Genomic DNA, 26,002 nt, shown 5'->3' on the forward strand with positions numbered 1-26,002 from the left:
GATGTGAGCATAATAATAATAATAATAATAATATGCCATTTAGCAGACGCTTTTATCCAAAGCGTATGTGTGCATACATTTTTGTGTATGGGTGGTCCCGGGGATCGAACCCACAACCCTGGCGTTGCAAACGCCATGCTCTACCAATTGAGCTACACAGGACTAGAGCCACAGGGAAAGCCACAGGGAAAGAGTCTGACTTGGACCTCACTCTGGTATCTAATGCGATGGCAGGAATATGTGAGTGGGAGGTATGGGAGGAGTCGACAGTAGGGAGGGATCACTACCCCATTGTATGTACAGTAGGCTGGAGGGAGGAGGAGGTGTCAGTGGATGGAGTAGGCAGGTGGGTGTTTGGAAGGGAAAGTGGGATCAGTTTCAGGAGCTGAGTGAGCAGGTGATGGCTCGGGTGGATATGAGAGGGGATGTGGATAGTATGAATAACTGGGTGAGAACAGTGTTAGTGGGGGCAGCTACTGAGGCTATACCTAAGAGTTCAGGGAGGAGGAGGAGGAAAGCAGTCCCATGGTGGACAGAGGAATGTTGGGCAATGGTGAGGAGTAGGAGCATTTAGAGTACTGAAAAGGACGCATAACTTCCAACATCTGATTCAGTATAAGCAGGCCCAGGCCATGGTGAGGAGAACTATCTGTCAGGCAAAGAGGTCATGTTGGCATCGGTTCTGTGACACCATTGGAAGGGCGACACCTGTGGGAGAAGTATGGGGGATGATTAAGAGGATGAGTGGGGTCAGAAGAGAGTGGGATTATCCAGTGTTGACGAGTGGGGAGGATGTGGCAGTAACAGATGAGGAGAAGGCAGAGATGATGGCCAAAGCATTTGTCCAAGTGCATGGCTCCGCAAATCTGTCAGAGGAGGGGCAGAGGGGGAGAGAGAACACGAGAGAGGAGCATCCTGGAGTGCTGGATAGGAGGGAGGATGTATATGATGCGTTGAATGCACCATTTACCATGGCAGAGGGGAAAAGAGCAATAGGTAAGGCTGGGTTAACTTCACCTGGGAAAGATGACGTGTTCTATGTTATGTTGGCCCATCTTAGTGATGAGGCACTGGATAAGGTATTGGTGTTGTACAACAGAGTGTGGTAGGAGGGGAAACTACCAGGCAGTTGGAAGGAGGCAGTAGTGGTACCAATCCGGAAGCCCAGGAAGGATCCAACGAGGCCAACAAGCTATCGGCCAATAGCTTTAACATCACATGTATGTACGATTATGGAACGTATGATTACGGAGAGGCTAACTTACTTCCTGGAGAGCAGAGGGCTAGTATCGCCACATCAGAGTGGGTTCAGGAAGGGTAGGGGAACTATGGATCCAGTGCTCTACTTAGAAGCAGAGGTCAGGAAGGCTCAGGTGAACAAGGAGACTGTTGTAGCTGTCTTTTTTGATGTGGAGAAGGCGTATGATATGATGTGGAAGGAGGAGTTGTTAATCAAGCTTGATATTATGGGGGTAGGAGGAAGAACGAACAACTGGATAAAGGATTTCCTGTTTGGAAGGTCTATCCAGGTGAGGGTGGGGAAGTCTTTATCAGGCAGATACCTGGTGGATAACAGTACACCACAGGGGAGCGTGATTAGTCCTCTGTTGTTCTCAATCATGATCAATGATGTTTACTCTCAGGTACAGCCGGATATAGGGAGGTCGTTATTTGCAGATGATGGGGGGCTTATGGAAGAGGGGAAGAAATGTGCTATACATAGTCAGGAAGGTACAGGAAGCAATTGATGAGGTAGAGTGGTGGGCATTAATGTGGGGATTCAGGTTCTCTGTTGAGAAAACTCAAACAGTGTTCTTTACCAGGAGGAAGGTGGGAGATGAGGTATGCTTGAGGTTATATGGGAGAAACTTGGAGAGGGTGGGGGCCTTCAGGTTCCTTGGGGTATACTTTGACACTAGACTGACCTGGGCAGAACACATTGAGAGAGTGGTGGGAAAGTGTAAGAAGGTGCTAAATGTGATGCGCTGTCTGACGGGGAAGGAGTGGGGGTCTGGACGTTCCTCATTGAAGACCATGTATGTTGCATTGATCCAATCTGTAATAGACTATGGCAGTATAGCGTATGGTTCGGCAGCCCGGACCTCACTGGAAAGGCTAGATGTCATACAGGGGCAAGGACTCAGAATATGTAGTGGGGCGTTTCGGACGTCCCCACTGGCTGCATTACAGGTGGATATGGGGGATATGCCATTGCAGATTAGGAGACAGCAGCTGGCAATGAATTATTGGGTCAACCTACAAGAACATGTGGTGTCTCATCCTGCGAAAGGGATTTTACAGGCATGCTGGGAACATGAGCTTTGGGTCGGTGGGTAACACCTAGGCGAAGGAGATGGGACTGTATGGAAGGGAGTTTAGTCCAATGGTAGTTATTCCTGTAAATCCACCATGGTTACTCCAGCCTCCAGTAGTTGATCTAGAAGTGTTGTAGATACTACAGAAAGATAGGGAGGGTGTTGATCCATCTGATTTGTTTAAGAGACATCTGGATACTGTGTATCAGGATTTTGTGGCCATTTACACAGATGGTTCAAAAGATCCAAGGACAGGACATACTGGGTCAGCATTTGTAGTGCAGGAATGTGGGGTGGAAGTCAGGAAACATATTACAGATCATCTGGCTGTATATACGGCAGAGCTGATGGTCAGTGGGTGGAGGAAGTCAAACAAGACAGAGTAGTTATTTGCTCTGATTCATGTGAAGTGTTAATTAGTCTCTAGTCCTTTAGCTCACATAGCAGACAAGACCTGCTTTATGAGGTGCAACAAACCCATGGCAGGATTAAACAGATGGGTATACAGATAAGATTTACTTGGGTCCCAGCCCATGTGGGGGGTGGGGGGGAACGAGGCAGTAGATGAACAGGCTAAACAAGCACTTAGTAGTGGGGATGTTGAAGTGTCAATGAGCAAGGCAGAGGCAAAAAGACTGTTATATATACAGTGATGGTGCAGAGATGGCAGGAGCAGTGGAATATAAATATTAAGGGAAGCAAGTCGGGGAGGACGGCAGGAAGGGACAGAAGAGAGGAGGCTATTTTTACAAGATTAAGGGTGGGACACAGCCTGTTGAATAAGACACTAAGCGTGATAGGAAAGCATCCATCAGGAAAATGTGATTATTGTCAGGAAATAGAGACTGTGGAGCATGTATTGCTACAGTGTGGGCAGTATCAGAGGGAAAGAGAGAGGATGAGATTAAGTATAAGGGAGAAGGGGATACAGGAAATTAGTTTAAAGAGTATATTGAATAGAACGTCATTAGATATAGTATCACATATTTTGTTGTCTTTTTTAAGAGAAACTGGGTTGGCAGGTAGGATTTTGTTTATCCCTGTCTCTGGCCCACACTCCAGTACGGTAGGTGGCGGTAATGCACCATAACGTTGGATGCCAACCGCCGATAAACCCCACTGAAGAAGAAGAAGGCACCCACAGTTTCCGGTTAGAGGCTCCAGCTTTTTTTATTTATTCAGCCAGTCTAACTTGCTGCTGTTTATTCTCTGGATCGCGTGAAGTGAAGGCCCTCCATCGAAAGGATCCGCGAGGCGAAGAGAGGAACGCAGCTGTGACAGAAATGTCTGGTTTTGGGAACAAGTTTAGTTCGTACTCGATGACACAGCTCAACGAATTGCTTGAGGATGATGACAAACTCAACAGCATTGTCCAAGAAATGGAAGAGGTAAGCCACTATAACAATATTCCTATATCACTTGGGTTTTCTGCTGCATTCTTTCAATTTCAAGCCCTTTGTTTAGCTTTTGCCAGCTTGTAGGGTAAGTTGAGAATTAGCGGAACAATGGCATACTTCCCAATATTATTTTCAATATTACTTCACAATACATATTTCAATGGCAGGTGTGTCACGTTTATTGAAGACCGTTTAGAACGTTACTTTCTTACTTAAGTAACCTTCCTGGAACTAGAGACGTTTCGTAGAATAGCAACACTTGCAGTTTGCCACTGACAAAGTAACAAGCAAAAACACTCACAGTGATTGACAGTATAAGCAACATGACAATGTTTTTGTAGTTAAAATGGACAGTATCCTACCCATGTTTGTCTTGGCAAAGAGCAAAAATACGTAGTTCCTCTCTGGGGAGGGAGTCCGGTATTGTGGTTGGTGAGTGACAAAGCAAAATACTGTACGCTATGTTGCCAAGCTGCAGCAATGACTGGACATACAGTTAAGGTGGTCAGAAAGGATCTGTTTGGGAAACGTCAATTGCAAGACCAGCTGCTGAATGGACTTAGTTGCAAACTGTGCCATGTCATGGCATTCTGCTCAACAAAACAGAATAACTTTCAGTACTTTGTTAGATTATATTGAATGTAAACTGCTCCACGGCTTAATAATGATGATTGCTTAAATTTTCAGAGAGTTCTCCTTCTTGGTCAGGACTTCTAGTAGCACACATAAAACAAGAACCAAGCTGTCCCACTGTATATGAGGGTGAACAGTGGTTCCTAGACATGAATTCCATAGAATCCTCATTTCCCCTACAGATGGATCTAGGCCTACGTTAACTGATGTTGTAAAATAATCAATTAAACCAGCAAGCATTGATTTGTATGTGTCTCAATGTGCTATCATCAGAGATCAGATTTTTATAGTCCCAGTTCCATTTTTATTACTCCCTCTATCTGATTCTAGCTGACCATGGTTTCGTTTTATGCTGTATGATGCAGAAACAGTTTGTGGCAGTGGAGTCGAATGCCAATAGGGCTATATAGCACAGAGCTAATGCTGTTGGTTACCAACCATGGACCTTCAGCTACGTCATTACAGGTTACAGAGGGGGATGTATTGACTTGTCAGAGGAGGGAAGGGCCCTGGCCAAAAGTAGTGCTGCTCTATATAGGGAATAGGGTGCCATTTGGGATACAGCAAGATGGCGAGAAGTGCTCCTAATGCCTGGAAAAGGCAGTTCTGACTAACTCAGGACACACCTCATTGAGTTAGTTGGAAAGTTCCGCACCTTACCAAAGGCGAAGCTGCTGGATGTCACAGCTTTGAACATGTATATGTAATCTGAGCAGGTACAGTACAGTAAGTAAGTACACTGTGTACTGCTCCAGGAATGAGAATGCATTGATTGCATACCCGTAAATAGGGACACTTCTACACTTCCGGCTAGTTAACACATTTGGAAATGCACTCTCCCTCACCTGCGCAGTCATTGTATGCAAATGGAGTTACATTTGAATGTGGTCTGTTCTTGTTATTTGAGATGAAGAACAATCTCAGTCTGGATCTACACAAGTCTCTTTGGCTTACCTTGGTTCATATCATAGGCTACATACTGACTGTTTTATATTGTCTGGTAGCCAGACATCAATCAACATTTACATTTTAATCATTTAGCAAACACTCTTATCCAGAGAAACGTACAGTAGTGAGTGCATAGGTTTTCATACTTTTTCGTATTGACATCAAATCAATCACATCAAATTATATTTGTCACATGCTTCGTAAACAACAGGCGTAGACTAACATGTGCCCTGCCAGTAGATATAAACCTATTGTTCTAAGTTAACTCAGTGTATTATTATTTTACTGCACTCTCTAACGGCGTGTGTGTGTGTGTTAGTCAGGGACAGACGGGGACTATAGCTGCCAGACTGGTCTTGGTTTGATCAGGCAGCTGTAACTGCACGCTATCTTCAACCCAACCCAAGACATCCAGCTAAGAATAGCATATCAAGCAAGGAAAGTTCCTTTTGAACAAATGTTACAGGGAGGATCTGGACGCCGGGGTGCTGGGTGACCTAGTTCTCTATCACCACATGATGTGTCTTCTGATTAACTTAGCATGTGAAATGTCAAAATGCTAAGTGAATTTGAGTTTAAGCTGATTGTGTACAGTCATTCAGCCCCTCTATGTGAATTTCTTCCATGATCAGTGTCTCAGTAGGCAAAGCCTCTCTCTCAGTAGAGCTGAAGAGAAGAGGCATATTGTCACCATTTTGATGTGATTGTGGTTAGAGACAGGAGAAAAGAACATAACCGCAGGTGTAAGCCAGTGTCAGTCAGTGAATAAGAGACTTACTTGGGCAACTGTGATAAGAAGATACAGTGGCTTGCGAAAGTATTCACCCCCCATGTGGTGCAAACTCACCACATGAGGAAGTGGAAACTCAAAACACATTAGCTAGATCGCTAACTCTAATGATAAACTGGGTGGTTTGAGCCCTGAATGCTGATTGGCTGAAAGCCATGGTATATCAGACCGTGTACCATAGGTATGACCCAGAATATATTTTTACTGGGGTTTGTGGTATATGGGTGAGTGGCGCAGTGGTCTAAGGCACTGCATCGCAGTGCTAACTGTGCCACTAGAGATCCTGGTTCGAATCCAGGCTCTGTCGCAGCCGGCCGCGACCGGGAGACTCATGGGCGGCGCACAATTGGCCCAGCGTCGTCCAGGGTAGGGGAGGGAATGGCCGGCAGGGATGTAGCTCAGTTGATAGAGCATGGCGTTTGCAACGCCAGGGTTGTGGGTTCGATTCCCATGGGGGGCCAGTATAAAAAATAATAAAATATATATATATATATAATGTATTCACTAACTGTAAGTCACTCTGGATAAGAGCGTCTGCTAAATGACAAAAATGTAAAAATATGGTCAATATACTATGGTTAATGGCTGTATCCAGGCCACTCCGTCTTGCGTTGTCTAACAGCCCTTTTTTTAAATGATTTTTTATTGCAACAATAATACCAGTATTACACATAAACAATGAAAAAATAAAACACCAGGTGAATAATTCAGGTCATTTTTAGATGTGACAAGGCAATGAGACATTAACAGACATTCAGAGACATGACTTCTAATACTTTTTCCAACTTTTTAAGATTCACAAGTTTGAGGGATTTATAAAATTGTAAAAGTTCAATGGAAAAAAAAACTACAAAATAAGGAATTTCCCCACTCCATTTACATTTGTGAATATAATATTTGGCCAAGAGAATAATAATGTTAATAAAATAGTTATGATCAGAATTACAAGGATAAGCATAATGCCATTTAACATCATCAAAGGTAAACATAGGTCATTTGAGACCATTCATGAATTTCAATCCATAGTTTACTTGAATGGCGGCATTAAAACAAAAAAGGCTCGATAGATTCTGAATCAGAGGAGCAAAAAACACACAGCGTTTTGTCAAAATTGTACCTTTTTGTGCAAGAAATCATTAACAGGTGTAGTGGAGAAATCAGAATTAGCTAGGTAACATAGATCATTAAGATGTCTTATCTGCAGAATATGCTTACAGTGAGGTTAAAAAGTATTTGATCCCCTGCTGATTTTGTACGTTTGCCCACTGACAAAGAAATGATCAGTCTATAATTTTAATGGTAGGTTTATTTGAACAGTGAGAGACAGAATAACAACAACAAAAATCCAGAAAAACACATGTCAAAAATGTTATAAATTGATTTGCATTTTAATGAGGGAAATAAGTATTTGACCCCCTCTCAATCAGAAAGATTTCTGGCTCCCAGGTGTCTTTTATACAGGAAACGAGCTGAGATTAGGCGCACACTCTTAAAGGGAGTAAATGTCTTTAACAAAATACGGATCCCTTTTAAATTCTCCAATTTGTTAAGAAATATGTATAGTAAATCTGTGGCTAAAATAAATAAGAGTGGAGATTGGACAACCCTGTCTAATTCCTCTAGCAATAGAGAAACGAGGGGATGTTCCATTACTCATAGCCACCGAACTGCTAGTATCATGTCTATCAACATTTTTGGCCTAATATTAGAGTTCTTGCTTTCGGTCTACAAAGAGGGTATTGCTAATGCTATCTTACCTCCTTCTTTGAGACAGGGACTAATAGTTTTTATACCCAAACCAAAGAAGGACTCTCTTTACTTCGACGATTGGAGACCAATCACGTTGTTGGCAACTGACTATAAGTTACTAGCACATGTCTATGCTAATAGGCAGAAAAAAGGCCTTGATGATATAATCAGTGAAACTCAATTAGCCTTCATTAAGGCTAATTGAGGCTAATTGTGGTCCTCTGTAGCTCAGCTGGTAGAGCACGGCGCTTGTAACGCCAAGGTAGTAGGTTCGATCCCCGGGACCACCCATACACAAAAAAAAAAATAATATGTATGCACGCATGACTGTAAGTCGCTTTGGATAAAAGCGTCTGCTAAATGGCATATTATTATATTATTATTAAAGGAAGGAGTATTCGTAACCATATACGATTGGTATTAGATATTTTAGATTACAGTGAGTTCATAGAAGAAGATGGCTTTATATTGTTTTTAGATTTTTTTTAAGGCTTTTTGTTTAGAACTATCTATACTTTTGGGTTTGGAGAATTTCTGTAAAGTGATAAGGATGATGTAACAACAGCCCTTAACCGTGGTATATTGGCCATATACAACACCTCTTCGGGCCTTAAATATAACACCTACCGCTAGTAGCCATGTATTAATCTAACAGTAAATATCTTCCATTTTTTTTGCAATGGCTTAGTGCACTTGCGATGACCGGTGCGCAATTTAGCACGCTCTGCATTTCAAAGCTTGATTGTCAGCAGGGCTTTCACTTTTATTACAGGAATCATGAGGATAATGCACTTTACAAATGTAATGGTTTTATCCGCCCCAAAAATAGGACTTTTGATTGAGGTGAACTGGTCGAGTATTTTGTATTTATTTGTGTACTCACACAGGCAAGTTAAAGGTCACAAAATGCGACTAGATGGTCACAGTCTCCAAATGAAAGCCTCTGTTTGGGTGTGATGCTGATGCTGCCACTGGCCCTCTGAGCTCTGGGGCTGTATGTGTATTTATCAAGCATCTCAGAGTAGGAGTGCTGATCTAGGATCAGGTGTTCCCTGTCCATGTAATCATATTCATTATGATTTAAAAGGCTAAACTGATCCTAGATCATCACTCCAACCTACTCTGAGCTGCTTGATACAGATACGGCCGCTGTACTCAATCCCCACACAGCTAAAAGCTTCTGCCTTCAGCATAATAACGTCATTATGTTCTTATATGTCATCTTAAATGGGAAGAAAACGAATATGTTGAGCAGCACAGTCTATGTTTGGTGTGACAGTTTTGGTGTTCCCCGTTCCATTTTTTCCTCATCTTCTGTCACTGTACAGAGAAAGTGGAGAGCCAGTCAGGAACTATTTCCTTCCCCTGCAAAACATAATGTGTTTGGTTTGACAGAACAAGCCTGCAGTTATGGACGCTATTTAAAGGCCTGTTTTTTTCAGTGCACTGCGTTGGAGTGGCTTATTGAGACGCGGTACGGTTCTGTTCTGGGAAGTTAGTTGGTTGTATGGTTTGGTCAGCTCAGGTCACGGCAGTTCAGTGGTTATGAATGTACTTAGCCTCTGGCCTTGTCTGAAATGTTGTTTTCTCTCTGGCACCCTCCAGCCCACACTGCTGGCTGGCTTCTGTCATTCCCTGACAAGATAATTACTTTTGGAAGTAGTGTTCTACTGCCTATTAGGCTAGTTAATGCATTTTCAGAGTTGGGCAACATGATGCTGTTCACGCCCAAGCTACTCACTTTTTCTGTCCTTGATAAGGTGTTTAGATTCTTGCCTCAAACTATGACAATAAAAAATAAACAATCATAAGCGACATGCCATGGGCTTTTGTTGTGAGTTAATACCAGTCAACTTGTGCAATACCTTAAGCGATAAAGCACCGGTCACATTATTTTATATTATCAATCTTACCGTAGTTCCCCAGAACAGTTGAGCCAGTCACGTCTTTGTTTGTAAATAGCACACTGGGAGAAAGCAGGAGCTGGTGAGTACATAGCGTTCTATATCAATGAGCGAGTCTCTGTTGTGTGGCGCACATTAGGTGATGAATAATGCCGGTAATAGCATAAGTCCTGGGATGAGAGAAGGACGGTATGACTATAGGAAAATCTGTATACCGCCTAAGCCTATGTGTGTGTATTTTACAGTGTATGTGTGTGTCTTACAATGAGTATGTTTACATGCACAGTAATAATCCAATATTAAACTGATCATGGCAGTAGGCAGATTATGCAATAGTCATGTAAACACCTTACTCTGCTTGTCTTAATCGTCACCGATTAAAACACCTGGTTTTCTGAGCAATCTTTTAAATTATTTGTATTTATTAGGGATCCCCATTAGCTGCTGCCAAGGCAGCATCTACTTTTCCTGGGGTCCAAACACACCAAGGCACTTAACAAAAGATAAAACAGTACATCATATAACATTGTTACACCACTACATATCTACAACAAAAAATGTATGATACCACCATACAACAATATTGACAATGTACGTGTGTTCAGAGTCCTTGTGCTAGCGCCCGTGTGCGTATGTGTGTCTGCTCCTGTGTGTGTATCTCTTCAGTCCCCGCTGTTCCACAAGGTGTATTTTTATCTGTTTTTTAAAATCTGATTCTACTGCTTGCATCAGTTACCTGATGTGGAATAGAGTTCCATGTAGTCATGGCTCTATGTAGTACTGTGCGCCTCCCATAGTCTGTACTGGACTTTGGGATTGTGAAGAGACCTCTGGTGGCATGTCTTGTGGGATATGCATGGGTGTCCGAGCTATGTGCGAGTAGTTTAAAAAAACAGACACCTCGGTGCATTCAGCATGTCAACAAGTAGTGATGAAGTCAGTCTCTCCTCCACTTTGAGCCATGAGAGATTGACATGCATATCATTAATGTTAGCTCTCCGTGTACATTAACGGGCCAGCCGTGCTGCCCTGTTCCGAGCCAATTGTAATTTTCCTAAGTCCCTCTTTGTGGCAGTAGTCCAGGTGCGACAAAACTAGAGCCTGTAGGACCTGCCTTGTTTATAGTGCTGTTAAGAAGGTAGAGCAGCACATTATTATGGACAGACTTCTCCCCATCTTAGCTACTGTTGTATCAATATGTTTTGACCATGACAGTTTACAATCCAGGGTTACTCCAAGCAGTTTACTCACCTCAACTTGCTCAATTTCCACATTATTCATTACAAGATTTAGTTGAGGTTTAGGGTTTAGTGAATGATTTGTCCCAAATACAATGCTTTTAGTTTTGGAAATATTTAGGACTAACTTATTCCTTGCCACCCATTCTGAAACTAACTGCAGCTCTTTAAGTGTTGCAGTCATTTCAGTCGCTGTAGTAGCTGACGTGTATAGTGTTGAGTCATCCGCATACATATACACACTGGCGTTACTCAAAGCCAGTGGCATGTCGTTAGTAAAGATTGAAAAAATAAGGGGCCTAGGCAGCTGCCCTGGGGAATTCCTGATTCTACCTGGATTATGTTGGAGAGGCTCCCATTAAAGAATACCCTCTGTGTTCTATTAGACAGGTACAGTGGGGAAAAAAAGTATTTAGTCAGCCACCAATTGTGCAAGTTCTCCCACTTAAAAAGATGAGAGAGGCCTGTAATTTTCATCATAGGTACACGTCAACTATGACAGACAAATTGAGAAGAAAAAAAATCCAGAAAATCACATTGTAGGATGTTTAATGAATTTATTTGCAAACTATGGTGGAAAATAAGTATTTGGTCACCTACAAACAAGCAAGATTTCTGGCTCTCACAGACCTGTAACTTCTTCTTTAAGAGGCTCCTCTGTCCTCCACTCGTTACCTGTATTAATGGCACCTGTTTGAACTTGTTATCAGTATAAAAGACACCTGTCCACAACCTCAAACAGTCACACTCCAAACTCCACTATGGCCAAGACCAAAGAGCTGTCAAAGGACACCAGAAACAAAATTGTAGACCTGCACCAGGCTGGGAAGACTGAATCTGCAATAGGTAAGCAGCTTGGTTTGAAGAAATCAACTGTGGGAGCAATTATTAGGAAATGGAAGACATACAAGACCACTGATAATCTCCCTCGATCTGGGGCTCCACGCAAGATCTCACCCCGTGGGGTCAAAATGATCACAAGAACGGTGAGCAAAAATCCCAGAACCACACGGGGGGACCTAGTGAATGACCTGCAGGGAGCTGGGACCAAAGTAACAAAGCCTACCATCAGTAACACACTACGCCGCCAGGGACTCAAATCCTGCAGTGCCAGACGTGTCCCCCTGCTTAAGCCAGTACATGTCCAGGCCCGTCTGAAGTTTGCTAGAGTGCATTTGGATGATCCAGAAGAGGATTGGGAGAATATCATATGGTCAGATGAAACCAAAATATAACTTTTTGGTAAAAACTCAACTTGTCGTGTTTGGAGGACAAAGAATGCTGAGTTGCATCCAAAGAACACCATACCTACTGTGAAGCATGGGGGTGGAAACATCATGCTTTGGGGCTGTTTTTCTGCAAAGGGACCAGGACGACTGATCCGTGTAAAGGAAAGAATGAATGGGGCCATGTATCGTGAGATTTTGAGTGAAAACCTCCTTCCAGCAGCAAGGGCATTGAAGATAAAACGTGGCTGGGTCTTTCAGCATGACAATGATCCCAAACACACCGCCCGGGCAACGAAGGAGTGGCTTCATAAGAAGCATTTCAAGGTCCTGGAGTGGCCTAGCCAGTCTCCAGATCTCAACCCCATAGAAAATCTTTGGAGTGAGTTGAAAGTCCGTGTTGCCCAGCGACAGCCCCAAAACATCACTGCTCTAGAGGAGATCTGCATGGAGGAATGGGCCAAAATACCAGCAACAGTGTGTGAAAACCTTGTGAAGACTTACAGAAAACGTTTGACCTGTGTCATTGCCAACAAAGGGTATATAACAAAGTATTGAGAAACTTTTGTTATTGACCAAATACTTATTTTCCACCATAATTTGCAAATAAATTCATTAAAAATCCTACAATGTGATTTTCTGGATTTTTTTTTCTCATTTTGTCTGTCATAGTTGACGTGTACCTATGATGAAAATTACAGGCCTCTCTCATCTTCTTAAGTGGGAGAACTTGCACAATTGGTGGCTGACTAAATACTTTTTATCCCCACTGTAACTCTTTATCCACAATATAGCAGGGGGTGTAAAGCCATAACAAATAGGTTTTTCCAGCAGCAGACTATGATCGATAATGTCAAAAGCCGCACTGAAGTCTAACAAAACAGCCAACACAATCTTTTTAGCATCAATTTCTCTGTCAATCATCAGTCATTTGTGTAAGTCCTGTGCTTGTTGAAGTCAATTTGTTTACTGTAAAATAGGATTGTATCTGGTCAAACACACATTTTTCCAAAAGTTTACAGGCTGATTGGTCGGCTATTTGAGCCAGTAAAGGGGGCTTTACTATTCTTAGGTAGCGGAATGACTTTTGCTTCCCTCCAGGCCTGATGGCACACACTTTCTAGTAGGCTTAAATTGAAGATATGGCAAATAGGAGTGGCAATATCGTCCGCTATTATCCTCAGTACTTATCCATCCAAGTTGTCAGACCCCGGTGGCTTGTCATTGTTGATAGACAACAATAATTTTTTCACCTCTTCCACACTTTACAGAATTCAAAATTACAACGCTTGTCTTTCATAATTTGATTAGTTATTCTTGGATGTGTAGTGTCAGTGTTTGTTGCTGGCATGTCATGCCTAAATTAGCTAATATTGCCAATTACTTCAATGATTTTTTCATTGGCAAGATCAGTGGGTTTGTGATGATGAAGGAGCCATCTGATTCAATGAATGATGGAGCTGAGTTTGCCTTTTTGGGCAAAATTTAATTTAAGGTGCTCCAGAGCTTTTTACTATCATTCTTTAAATAATTTATCTTTGTTTCATAGTATAGTTTCTTCTTCTTTTTATTCAGTTTAGTCACATGATTTCTCTATTTGCAGTACGTTTGCCAATCGGTTGTGCAGCCAGACTTATTTGCCATTAGTTTTGCCGCATCCCTCTGAACTATAAAATGTTTCAATTCCTCATTAATCCACAGGGATTTAACAGCTTTTAGAATAAGCAATTTCATAAATGGGTCAAGTGCAGCGTCTGGTTGCTACTCATTACACACCACAGACCAACAAATATTATTTACATCAACAACATAGGAATCACTACAAAACGTATTGTATGACCTCTTATACACTATATTAGGCCCAGCATTTGGAACTTTTGTTTTCCTAGATATGGCTACTATATTGTGATCACTACATTCGATGGATCTGGATACTGCTTTCAAGCTAATTTCTGCAGCATTAGTAAAGATGTGATCAATACATGTTGATGATTTCATTCCTGTGCTGTTTGTAACTACCCTGGTAGGTTGACAGATATCCTGAACCAGGTTGCATGCACTGGTTACAGTTTGAAGCTTTTTCTTGAGTGGGCAGCTTGATGAAAGCCTGTCAATATTTAAATCACCCAGAAAATATACATCTCTGTTTATATGACATACATTATCAAGCATTTCACACATGTTATCCAGATACTGACTGTTAGCACTTGGTGGTCTATAGCAGCTTCCCACAAGAATGGGCTTTAGGTGAGGCAGAACCTGTAGCCATATTACTTGAACAGTATTTAACATGAGATCCTCTCTAAGCTTTACAGGAATATGGTTCTGAATATAAACAGCAACACCCCCATTGGCATTTCTGTCTTTTCTGTAGATGTTATAACTATGTATTGCTTCCACTGTATCATCAAAGGTATTATCTGAGTTTCAGAGATAGTCAGAATTGGAATGTTATCTGTTACTAGCGATTAATTTAATGAACCTTGTTTCTTAAGCTACATATTTTAACGTGGGCTATTTTTAGCACTTTATTGGGATGCTTGATTGTTTGCATTGCTTTACTGGGAAGCTTAGCAGAAGTATACATGCTCATGTTATTTATGTTAGTGCAGGGTGAGCTGCACACAGTGGACTTCCTACTAGAGTACACCGCCTCAGTGCTAAGAATATACAGTGGGGGAAAAAAGTATTTAGTCAGCCACCAATTGTGCAAGTTCTCCCACTTAAAAAGATGAGAGAGGCCTGTAATTTTCATCATAGTTACACGTCAACTATGACAGACAAGTTGAGAAAAAGAAATCCAGAAAATCACATTGTAGGATCTTTAATGAATTTATTTGCAAATTATGGTGGAAAATAAGTATTTGGTCACCTACAAACAAGCAAGATTTCTGGCTCTCACAGACCTGTAACTTCTTCTTTAAGAGGCTCCTCTGTCCTCCACTCGTTACCTGTATTAATGGCACCTGTTTGAACTTGTTATCAGTATAAAAGACACCTGTCCACAACCTCAAACAGTCACACTCCAAACTCCACTATGGCCAAGACCAAAGAGCTGTCAAAGGACACCAGAAACAAAATTGTAGACCTGCACCAGGCTGGGAAGACTGAATCTGCAATAGGTAAGCAGCTTGGTTTGAAGAAATCAACTATGGGAGCAATTATTAGGAAATGGAAGACATACAAGACCACTGATAATCTCCCTCGATCTGGGATCTCACCCCATGGGGTCAAAATGATCACAAGAACGGTGAGCAAAAATCCCAGAACCACACTGGGGTACCTAGTGAATGACCTGCAGAGAGCTGGGACCAAAGTAACAAAGCCTACCATCAGTAACACACTACGCCGCCAGGGACTCAAATCCTGCAGTGCCAGACGTGTCCCCCCTGCTTAAGCCAGTACATGTCCAGGCCCGTCTGAAGTTTGCTAGAGTGCATTTGGATGATCCAGAAGAGGATTGGGAGAATGTCATATGGTCAGATGAAACCAAAATAGAACTTTTTGGTAAAAACTCAACTCGTCGTGTTTGGAGGACAAAGAATGCTGAGTTGCATCCAAAGAACACCATACCTACTGTGAAGCATGGCGGTGGAAACATCATGCTTTGGGGCTGTTTTTCTGCAAAGGGACCAGGACGACTGATCCGTGTAAAGGAAAGAATGAATGGGGCCATGTATCGTGAGATTTTGAGTGAAAACCTCCTTCCATCAGCAAGGGCATTGAAGATGAAACGTGGCTGGGTCTTTCAGCATGACAATGATCCCAAACACACCGCCCGGGCAACGAAGGAGTGGCTTCGTAAAAAGCATTTCAAGGACCTGGAGTGGCCTAGCCAGTCTCCAGATCTCAACCCCATATAAAATCTTTGGAGGGAGTTGAAAGTCCGTGTTGCCCAGCGACAGCACCAAAACATCACTGCTCTAGAGGAGATCTGCATGGAGGAATGGGCCAAAATACCAGCAACAGTGTGTGAAAACCTTGTGAAGACTTACAGAAAACGTTTGACCTGTGTCATTGCCAACAAAGGGTATATAACAAAATATTGAGAAACTTTTGTTATTGACCAAATACTTATTTTCCACCATAATTTGCAAATAAATTCATTAAAAATCCTACAATGTGATTTTCTGGAAATTTTTTCTCATTTTGTCTGTCATAGTTGACGTGTACCTATGATGAAAATTACAGGCCTCTCTCATCTTTTTAAGTGGGAGAACTTGCACAATTGGTGGCTGACTAAATATTTTTTTCCCCCACTGTAACTCTGGTTCATAGGCACCTTATTACTGCATACAATAGCTGTAGGATCAGCAGCATTCAGGGCAGTTAGAGGGACATAAAATAGGTTACTTACATTGTGTCTACCAACGCCCCTGGTATAATGTACATTTGCTGAAGCATTATGACAACTCAGCGACACAATGGTAGGGATTAACTGAGCTGGGCTTGAGTCACTGATAAGTCATTATCTCAACGCAGCCTTAGAATGCTGTGAAAGGATCCAGGAACCCAAATTATTCGGGTGGATCCCATCCTCCTTATAAAAAGTGTTTTGTTTCCAAAGGGTATCGAAGTTGTCAACAAAAGTTACACCCATTGAGCTGCAATAACATGTAAACACCTTAATCAGCGTTCCAGTGGTGTATTTGATCTGCGCATGTGCTAGCACCTGTTATGAGAGAGTGAAGTGAGTTCAGAAAAATGGAATATGCTTACTTACAAGTAGTTTTCACATACAAACTTTATACTGTATGTCCGAACTCAGAATCAAATATGCTTCCCAAAAATAACATTGTCGCTGTGGTACAATGTTTATTTTGATTGCCAATTTTCTGCATTTATCAGAGTGCCATTCAGATCTGTCCATGTAAACAGGATTATTAGGGAAATCGTTCATCTATTAAACTTTTTAATCAAACTATTATATTAATCTGACTATCCACAATCACATTATTGTATGCATATAATCGTACTCAATGTCTGTGTGATCCTTTGTATGTTGTAGATGCAGGAGGTGCAGCAGATCAAGGAGATGACCCTGGCCAGTAACCGCAGCCTAGCAGAGCAGAACCTTCAACTGCAGCCCAGACTGCATCACAAGAAGAGCCAGCTCACCAAGCGCTACAGCTCCCTACAGGAGAGCTTTGAGGCCTACCAGGTTTACAAATCCAAACTAGGTAATACATGTTAAACTAGGTAATACATGTTAAACTAGGTAATACATGTTAAACTAGGTAATACATGTTAAACTAGGTAATACATGTTAAACTAGGTAATACACGCTACAGAAACAGGATTAAGATTCCTGCCCGTTGGGCCATTCTGTCTTGGACAAGGCTTTCTTACTGTTTGCAAAATTAGAGTATATTTGAATTTACAATGCATGACTGTTGACATGAATAGGTTGATATGATAAACAACTTTTATGTTTGTTGACATAAACATGGTGCTGCTATTAACGGTTTGTGTGATGGCTTTACGGTTTGAAGAAGTTCAATGATATTACCTGGATTGCCAAATTGACAACTCACTTTGAGCTTTTGAACATTGTCGTTGACTATCATGGAGGGTAGTTTGTGATGTTGCATAATATTTTTCTCTTGTTTGTTCTTCCGTTAGATCATGACACACAGACCTGACCAGTTTCTCCAACTTTTCCCATCAGAAGGCCCCTGGGCCTGTATAGTGGCCCTAACCCAGTTTCATCTTCCCTCCTGCACTAGCTCATCTCTGCCAGTATTGAGCAGGATCCAGCATTGAATTAGATTCCTGCTATACTGCAGTAGCTGAGAGAGAGACCGGGGTAGAGGGCGACGGGGGTAGAGAGAGAGAGAGAGAGATGTATACCCACATGTTGACACTCCTCCACAGCACTTTGTGTGGGATGGATGTGGGTACGCAGACCCACAAGTCACTGCGGCCCCCATGATGAGTTCTGTTTTTTTGTGGCCCCCACCCCTATCAAAGTAGCCCAACCCTGATCTAGGAGGTCTACGGACAGTTCCTTGGACTTCATGGTATAGTTTCTGCTCTGACATGCACTGTCAACTCTGGAACCTTATCTAGACATGTGTTTCTTTCTAAATCATGTCCAATCAATTGAATTGGCAACAGGTGGACTCCAATGAAGTTGTAGTGACATCTCAAGGATGATCAAAGGAAGGCTTTAGGGGACCCCCACCCGCGTCCTATGCCACTGAATAAATTGACTGCTGATACTTATGACCTGCTATGTCTCAGCGGTTGCCAGGAAGCCCACTCCAAACAGCATGCCAACATTTCACTTCAGTCTTTGTTCTGGCGGCTTTAGCACTCACTGATAAAGTTAGTTTGACTTTGTATTCTCCTCTAGTCACAGGAGCAGTGATTTGGCCCTCCCTAAGGCATAGGCTGCCATTTTCCCTCCTTCAGTTGAACAGGATTTCTGTCTCTCTCTGCCTCCTGTTGTACACAGTAGATGGTATTGTGCTTTTATATTTTTACAATTTAGTAATTTAGCAGAAGCTCATATCCAGAGTGACTTAGTGCATTCATCTTAAGATTGCTAGGTGGGACAACCAAATATCACAGTCATAGTAAGTACATTTTTCCTCAATAAAGTAGCTATCAGTAAAGTCAGAGCTAGAAAGTAAAGAAGATGGGCAAGGACTCTGCTGTGCTAGCTGCAGGGGGAAGCTGGTTCCACCATTGGGGTGCCAGGACAGAGAAGAACTTGGACTGTGCTGAGCAGAAACTGCCCTCCCATAGGGGTGGGAGGGCCAGGAGACCAGAGGTGGCAGAACGGAGTGCTCCGGTTGGGGTGTAGGGTTTGAGCTTAGCCTGAAGGTAGGGAGGGGCAGTTCCTCTTGCTGCTCCGTAGGCAAGTACCATGGTCTTGTAATGAATGCGAGCTTCGACTGGAAGGCAGTGGAGTGTGCAGAGGAGGGGGGTGACATGGGAGAACTTGGGAAGGTTGCAGGGGTTTGATGGCACAAGCGGGGAGCCCAGCCAACAGCGAGCTGCAGTAGTCCAGACAGGAGATGGCAAGTGCATGGACTTTTATATTCCCATGCTCCACTTGTGTGGCCGTTTATGTTATGGAAGGCCTCGCCTCCTGCCATTTGTTGATGGCAAGATGGCTTTTGTCAAATGTAGGTTACTGGTTTCCCTATGTGCTGGCTGGCTGGCGCTGGCTGTCCTAGTTGTGGATTTGCTGTAAGCAGCAGTAGCAGCAGCCGTAGTGCATCTTTATGGGAAGGACAGAGCAGGGCTGTGTCCCAAATGGCACCCTATTCCTGCGCAATATAGTGGATAGGGTGCCATTTGGGAGACAACCCACAGCGCTGGGAGCAACTGAACTCAGCCATGTGACCCAGATGAAAAGCATGGTCTTCAGGCAGAATCAACCCAGTATTGTTTGGTCTGTGTGTTTCCTTTGCATACAGTGACTCCCTCCATCCTCCACCATGGCAACGGCAACAGGGGTGCTTCAGAAGATGCTCCAGGGTGGTAGTGAGTGCAGGGCCAGGGTGGCAGGACAGACTGTGCCGCCCTGCCCCTTAGTACAGCAGCGGGCTGTTGTGCTGCCGGGCGTGTGAGGGAAAATGTGCATGGGAGGGAGGGAGCGAAAGGGAGAGTGGCCAAAAACTCCCCCTCACTGTCATGGAGGCTGGTCTGTATCCATTACTAAATGGCACTCATGATCCCTGGGTTCAAACTGTGTGTGTGTGTGTTCCACTCTGGTCTTTCAGAGGTGGAGAATCATTCCATTGTATGGAGGAGTGCTGATGCTCCTGTGAGTCTGTCTCGTTGGAGAGGGGATGAGCGAGTCGTTTGGCTGGAGCCATAGAGAGTGTAGAGACCCTGGCTGGGCCAGAGGAAGAGCTTCTATCCTCCTAACACCTCACTCTGCAACTCACACCCACAGTACACTTGGATTTGGTTCTAGTACACTACTTGGAACATGTCTAGTTCACAAATAAATCCAACAATCTCAGTCATGCCAATTGGATCGATGACCACTTCCCCTCCCCCATCCTCCCTGTTTAAATGTTGTTTTCCTGTGATGCTGTCATGAGAGTGGTGATGGTGGACACTGGACAGACAGTAGTTCTCTCTCTGGCAGTGTGGTAATTCACTGTGAGTGGGTGCACTCCACTAGCTGGGGCAACTGTGAAACGCCGTTCATCACATGCCTGGGGAAAGGTCGTTAAATTAAGCCAGTTTTTATTTGGCACTGAGCAGGGAGGTGGAGGGGGCCAGGCCTTTGTCCAGGCTTTACCGTGTTTTCTCTCTATGACTGTCTTTCTCTCTGTCTCCGTCTGTCTCTCTGTCTCCGCCTGTCTCCGTCTGTCTCTCTGTCTTTCTTTCTTTCTTGCTGGAGCTCCTTGATGGAATGTATGGCTCATATCTGTCTTATTATGACAAGTCAAATGGGTTTACGCATACTTATTTTGTTATTACACAAACATTGTAATAACAGATATGCTGAAACATATAACACATACAAATATTTCCAACTGCTCATGTTCTCGCCTTATAGGCTACATGAGGTCTGTCTTTCTGTAAGGTGGGATTTGTCCAGTGTTGGTGAAATATGAGAGAGTTGGCATTGGCACCACACTAGTGGGCAGGGATCAGAAACCTAGAGGTTTGCTGTGTGACCTGGTTGCTTTGGTGTCAGGTCCTGCATGTAATTCCAGCAGCTCCAGCTGGTATTGACTTTCAGTCAGCAGACTGACTCAACACAGGAACAGGAACAAGGCTGGCCTCTTGTTCAGATTCCTTGGAGACTCCCTGACTGTGCCAAATAGCACCCCATACTCACATAGGGCTCTGGTCAAAAGTAGTGTACTATTTATGGAGTAGGGTGCATTTACAGACGCAGGCCCCAATCTATTTCAGTTCACCACTCATTATGAAAGACCGTCAGTCTCTTTGCTCAGAGTGGATCTATCCTGGCAACTCGTAATGAGGCCTTGGTTCGGGTGTCAGTCAGAGGATGTTGTTGTAGAGAATGAGTGACGGCTGGATATGGAGCTGTGTGTTTCCCCCCTCACTGGTTGAATACTCCCTCATACTTATGTAGTAGTCATCATGTTAGTCAGTGTCTCATGTTATTGAGGCCTACTCATTCTTTTCAGCAGTACATTTTATTCGGGTGACTATGAGAGGCGATTTTTTTTTGGGATTAATTCTAGTTGCGGTTGTAAAACAAAATGTAAACATTTGTCTTGTCCTTTCTGTTCTCTCTTCTGTTCAGACCACACATTTTCAAGTGTTGTCACTGTGAGATTATGAATTCTAGTTGCAGTAGTAAACAAAATGTCAACTTTTTATTTTATTTTTTCTCATCTGCTCACAGACCACAGCTCTGGGAACAGTTCATTGGACACATTGCTTGCTCTATTGCAGGCAGAGGGAGCCAAGATTGAAGAGGAGACAGAGGTAAGCAGCATTACAACACCTCTCTCTCTGTCAAAGGATGGCCTAATGTCTCTTGTGCCATCAGTTTAAACACTGTGTCCTGCCTTTCCTGTTTTTATTTCCGCTGTGGCCCACAGGGCCTATCATTTATGGTTTATTAATCTGACTTTATGGTCCCGTTTGTTACAAGTTGGGAGAACACCTCACAATTTTGTTACTGTCCAATCCTCACATCTATTCATCACATTGTTTATACTTTATTTTATTTTGCATAAAAAAAGATTTGCGTTTGCATGGAATCTCCAGACTGCTTCATTGGAATGTTTTAAAACCATCCCTCTTTTCTAAAAAGAACATGGCTGACTCCTTCTTGGACGGCGACGTCACCCTGGATGCCTTCATGGACTCGTACCAGAGCAACAGGAAGCTAGCCCACCTGAGGAGGGTGAAGATTGACAAGCTGCAGGAGATGGTGCTGAAGGGTGGGCGGCTGCCTCGGGTCCCAGTCCCCTGCTCCCACCCTCAGGAGGTCTCAGCCAGGCCAGCCCCCCTCTACACAGATGCCAACAACCACAACCCCTTTCCAGTGCCCCAGCCAAGGAGAGCCCCCCCTCCCCCTCCAGCCCAACAACCCCCAGCTGTAGCCCCACAGCCCCAGCCTGCTGTCTTCTCCTACCCTGCCACCCCATACCCCCCTATCCCCCCCAGGGCGGGCCACTCTTTGCTCAGTGTCAACCCTGGGTATCTGCAGCCTTTCGTGTCTCAGTACCCCCCTGCCCTGCCTCAGAGGCCTCCCCCTCGCATGGCTCCGCAGTCTGGCTTCATGATTCAGTAGTGAATGGGCCACAGTAAAGGTGCATTACAGTACGTGCAGTGGACTTGTACTGCAGCCTCGCTGGAACTATCTTCTGTGTCGTGTCAGGCTGTGAGGCTCCATGAATATGCCGCAACGTAACGCAAAGGGGGTTGATTGACTTGCTACGGCTGGTCTGGGCATGTCCAACTGAAAAAACTGAATCTATACAGCATCGAGATTGAATTTGCACTCTTTTCACCAGAATCAATACTCCATTGCTACAACACCCCAGAAAGGACTTGACCTACCAGTCTGCCTACGTTTGCTAAGCTAAATCCCTCAGCGACAGGGCTTTAGATGTAGTCTAAAGTGAATGGTTCACTGGCCTCAGTAGCATGGACTGGCCATCACCCCAGTTAAATGAGCCCTAGGTTATCACCACTTTGTCCCAGTCAGACAGTCCATGCCCCTCAGTTGTCCTCAGTCCTCCCTTTCCTCCTGCCCCTGTCACAGTGACGGTGCCTCATCTGTCGTCTGTGGTGTCTAAAGGGAAGGGGGACTACAGCCGTTCATCGCTGTTTCTCATCTCATCTACTGTGTCATTTGGATTGGTTGTTTTTATGTTGCGTTACCAGAGACTCTTCACGGAAGATAATGGCAAAGCATATGCAAAACGAACAGAGACCTTACTGTGCTGTTTTTAGAACCAATTTCCCAGGTATATCTGCACAAACCTGTATCCATTATATTCGGACATTTACTGACTTAATTCCATAGGGTACGTAGAAATGTTGAGACTTCTTCTGAAATTAATTAATATATATTTAGAGTACGAATGTCTTACAGGATGCTGGATGCTTACTTATTTTTGCCAGGAAAGAGTGGACAGACATTTTTACAGAAATAAAATGTTTTTGTGAGGTGGGTGCATCTCTTCTCCAGAACAGAGATTTGTCAAAGGAGTGTCTGGATCTCATGCTCAATCCAGTACGGAGGACAGTTGGTCTCTGTCGCTCAGGGCAGATATGTGCTGATAGGGGTGGGTGGGGCTCTTGTCACAAACACTCTGAACCCTGGGCCTTTTGGTCTGGCCTATCAAGGATCTGGCCATGGCCATATAATACATTTTTCTTAACTATGTTTTAGTCAGTTATCTAATAAGCATACTTTATGCTCAACAGTTGAGACATTTGTTTGCCTTTCACCTTTTTGTCTTGCCCTTCAGCATTCCTTTCATAATTGAATGACCTTTTCTCTTGATTTTACTTGGGTACATGTTCTAAAGCTTATCATCCTGGATGTTGAAACAAGATTTAGTCATATATATATATATATAATCTTAATCTGTGATATAACCATATACAGTCCATATCAAATTAAGTATATAACTGAGCCAGTCATTCACAGTTGTGTGAACAGTAGCACTCTCTGTTGTAATTAATGTATGTAGACAATGTTTGTGTTGGGCTCTAAATATTTGATTCGGATCATTATCACATTGACTGAACACCAAAGATTCCATGTTGTCTTAATGTCTCTGAAGTTGTTTATAGATAAACCATTGTGTAAAAGTACTATTTTCATACCTTCCTGCATATCCATTTGTTAGGTTTATACCCATATGGTACTAGTTTGAGGTGTGCACATTTTAACGTTTTGTAGCCTATTGTTTCTTCACACCAGACTCCATATTCAGGAAATGGAGTCTGGATCAAACATGAAACTAAAATGTCTCTGCACCATTTTTATTACAAGTACTTATCCTGAAGGAGTCACATATCCTAAAACAGTGGTTGGTTACCTTGTCCTAAATGCTGCAGTTGTGCACTGTTAAAGAGCCAATGAGTGCCTACACTGAACTGGACTGATTATGGAGAATCATACTGCTGACTGCTCTATGCTCGATCTGTGAACACTGACCATGCTTAACTTATCTGCTGGTCTGGATCACCCTAGCCTAGGAACATACATGTATAGTATGTTCCTAGCCCCTTGCTAACCCCCCCATCAATGTTTACTTCCCCTTGGCTGTGCCCCAGTTCGGTTCCCCAGTTCGGTTCTCCAACTAATGTGATGGTTATGCATGCCTGGGGGCAGGAGAGGCTTGAGTCTGTCTGCCTGTCAGGATTCAACTCTCCTAACTGGTGCTATGGGGCTGGTGCCGCCACTGCAGTTTGCTTCTGAACTTGTGCTTGAGAGGTATGTCTTCAGGGTCTGTGCCTAATGTTTGTGTGGTACTCTTACTGCTTCTTTATACTATCAATAGAAACAGTGGTTTGCCTGCCCTGAGGTGGGTGACCACCATTTCTGTTAATATGCATATCTATGTTTCGCCAACACAATAGGACTCCTAGAGTTTTTATATCAAACAGAAATGCATATTTTTTTATACATGGGCCACAATCGGAGCAATAACAGTTTGCTTGTAAGTTATGTTGAAGATAAAGTCATGCATCTTTCTTTTTCAAATGCAAGAAATCTGATGTATACCAATTGTTTTGATGAACCTGCATTTCTAATTTAAATTATTAATCATTGTTTGTGTGCATGTTTTAGTTTTTATTTTATTCATTTCAGAGTTTTTCTGCTGTAGCTAGCTGTTTGTCTATAACTGGCATAATTCAGCTGTTTGGGCTGCTTTAAAATACAGACATTTGTAGTACTCCATTTCATACATTGTTTGATTCAATGTTAATGTTGTTGGTCTTTTAGCTTTTAAGATTGTAGAGGTGGTTGGTGGAATTATAAAACTATTTTAAAGTGTTTTTTTTGTATTTATGTTGTCTCTTGAGTTGCATCACACCAAATCACAAAGCTTGATCTCTAAATGTAATGTAGGTTGTTCGGGAGGAGTGCTGATACAGTTGGCCATTTCAACTTAATTCATAATATTTAGGAAGGTTATATTCCAAAATGTGAGGTTACTAATGGCATCTGAGCTTGGAATGAACTTTCAATAGAGTTGATCTCCCTCTACGGCCTAGGCCTCACAGTCCTATTCCCTTTATAGAGCACTAATTTTGACCAGGGCCCATATGGCTCTGGTCAAAAGTAGTGCACTATGTTGGAAATAGGGTACCATTAGAAACAACCACGCTTACCTACTGTCTCATTGTTAATATATTTTGCTGTGAAGATGCATACATTGTCACATCTTGATTATGTTAAATGTTATAATGAACATTGGAGTTAGAGGAAGGTTGTTCTAATGAATCCAAATTACAATACAGGAGCCAGCCTTGATGGTGAAATCAGGCTCTGCAGGGTAAATTGAAACAAGACCGCCATCTAGTGTTAATTTACTGACATTGCCTTGAAAGTAGAATTACTGTATGATGTTCCTTGGACAACATTTTAGTCATTTAGCAGACGCTCTTATCCAGAGTGACTTACAGTTAGTGAGTGCATACATTTTCACACTGGCCCCCGTGGGAATCGAACCCACAACCCTGGCGTTGCAAGCGCCATGCTCTACCAACTGAGCTGCACGGGACCTGTAACATTTGAGAATCTCAATTGCACCCTATCAAATCAAATCAAATTTTATTGGCCACATGCGCCGAATACAACAGGTGCAGACATTACAGTGAAATGCTTA

General features: G+C 43.0%; 1 protein-coding gene across 1 annotated transcript; it reads left to right on the forward strand.

The window, feature by feature from the left end:
* The first annotated feature begins 3,486 nt into the window (after positions 1–3,486).
* On the forward strand, positions 3,487–25,169 carry LOC121530669 (vacuolar protein sorting-associated protein 37B-like). The gene is made up of 4 exons (XM_041835804.1): positions 3,487–3,703; positions 17,209–17,380; positions 21,547–21,629; positions 21,961–25,169. The coding sequence occupies exons 1-4, from the start codon at positions 3,599–3,601 to the stop codon at positions 22,441–22,443; spliced, it is 843 nt and encodes a 280-aa protein (XP_041691738.1). The 5' UTR covers positions 3,487–3,598; the 3' UTR covers positions 22,444–25,169.
* The last annotated feature ends 833 nt before the right edge of the window (positions 25,170–26,002 follow it).

The sequence above is a fragment of the Coregonus clupeaformis genome, chromosome 18 (genome assembly GCF_020615455.1).
Source record: "Coregonus clupeaformis isolate EN_2021a chromosome 18, ASM2061545v1, whole genome shotgun sequence".
NCBI lineage: Eukaryota > Metazoa > Chordata > Actinopteri > Salmoniformes > Salmonidae > Coregonus > Coregonus clupeaformis.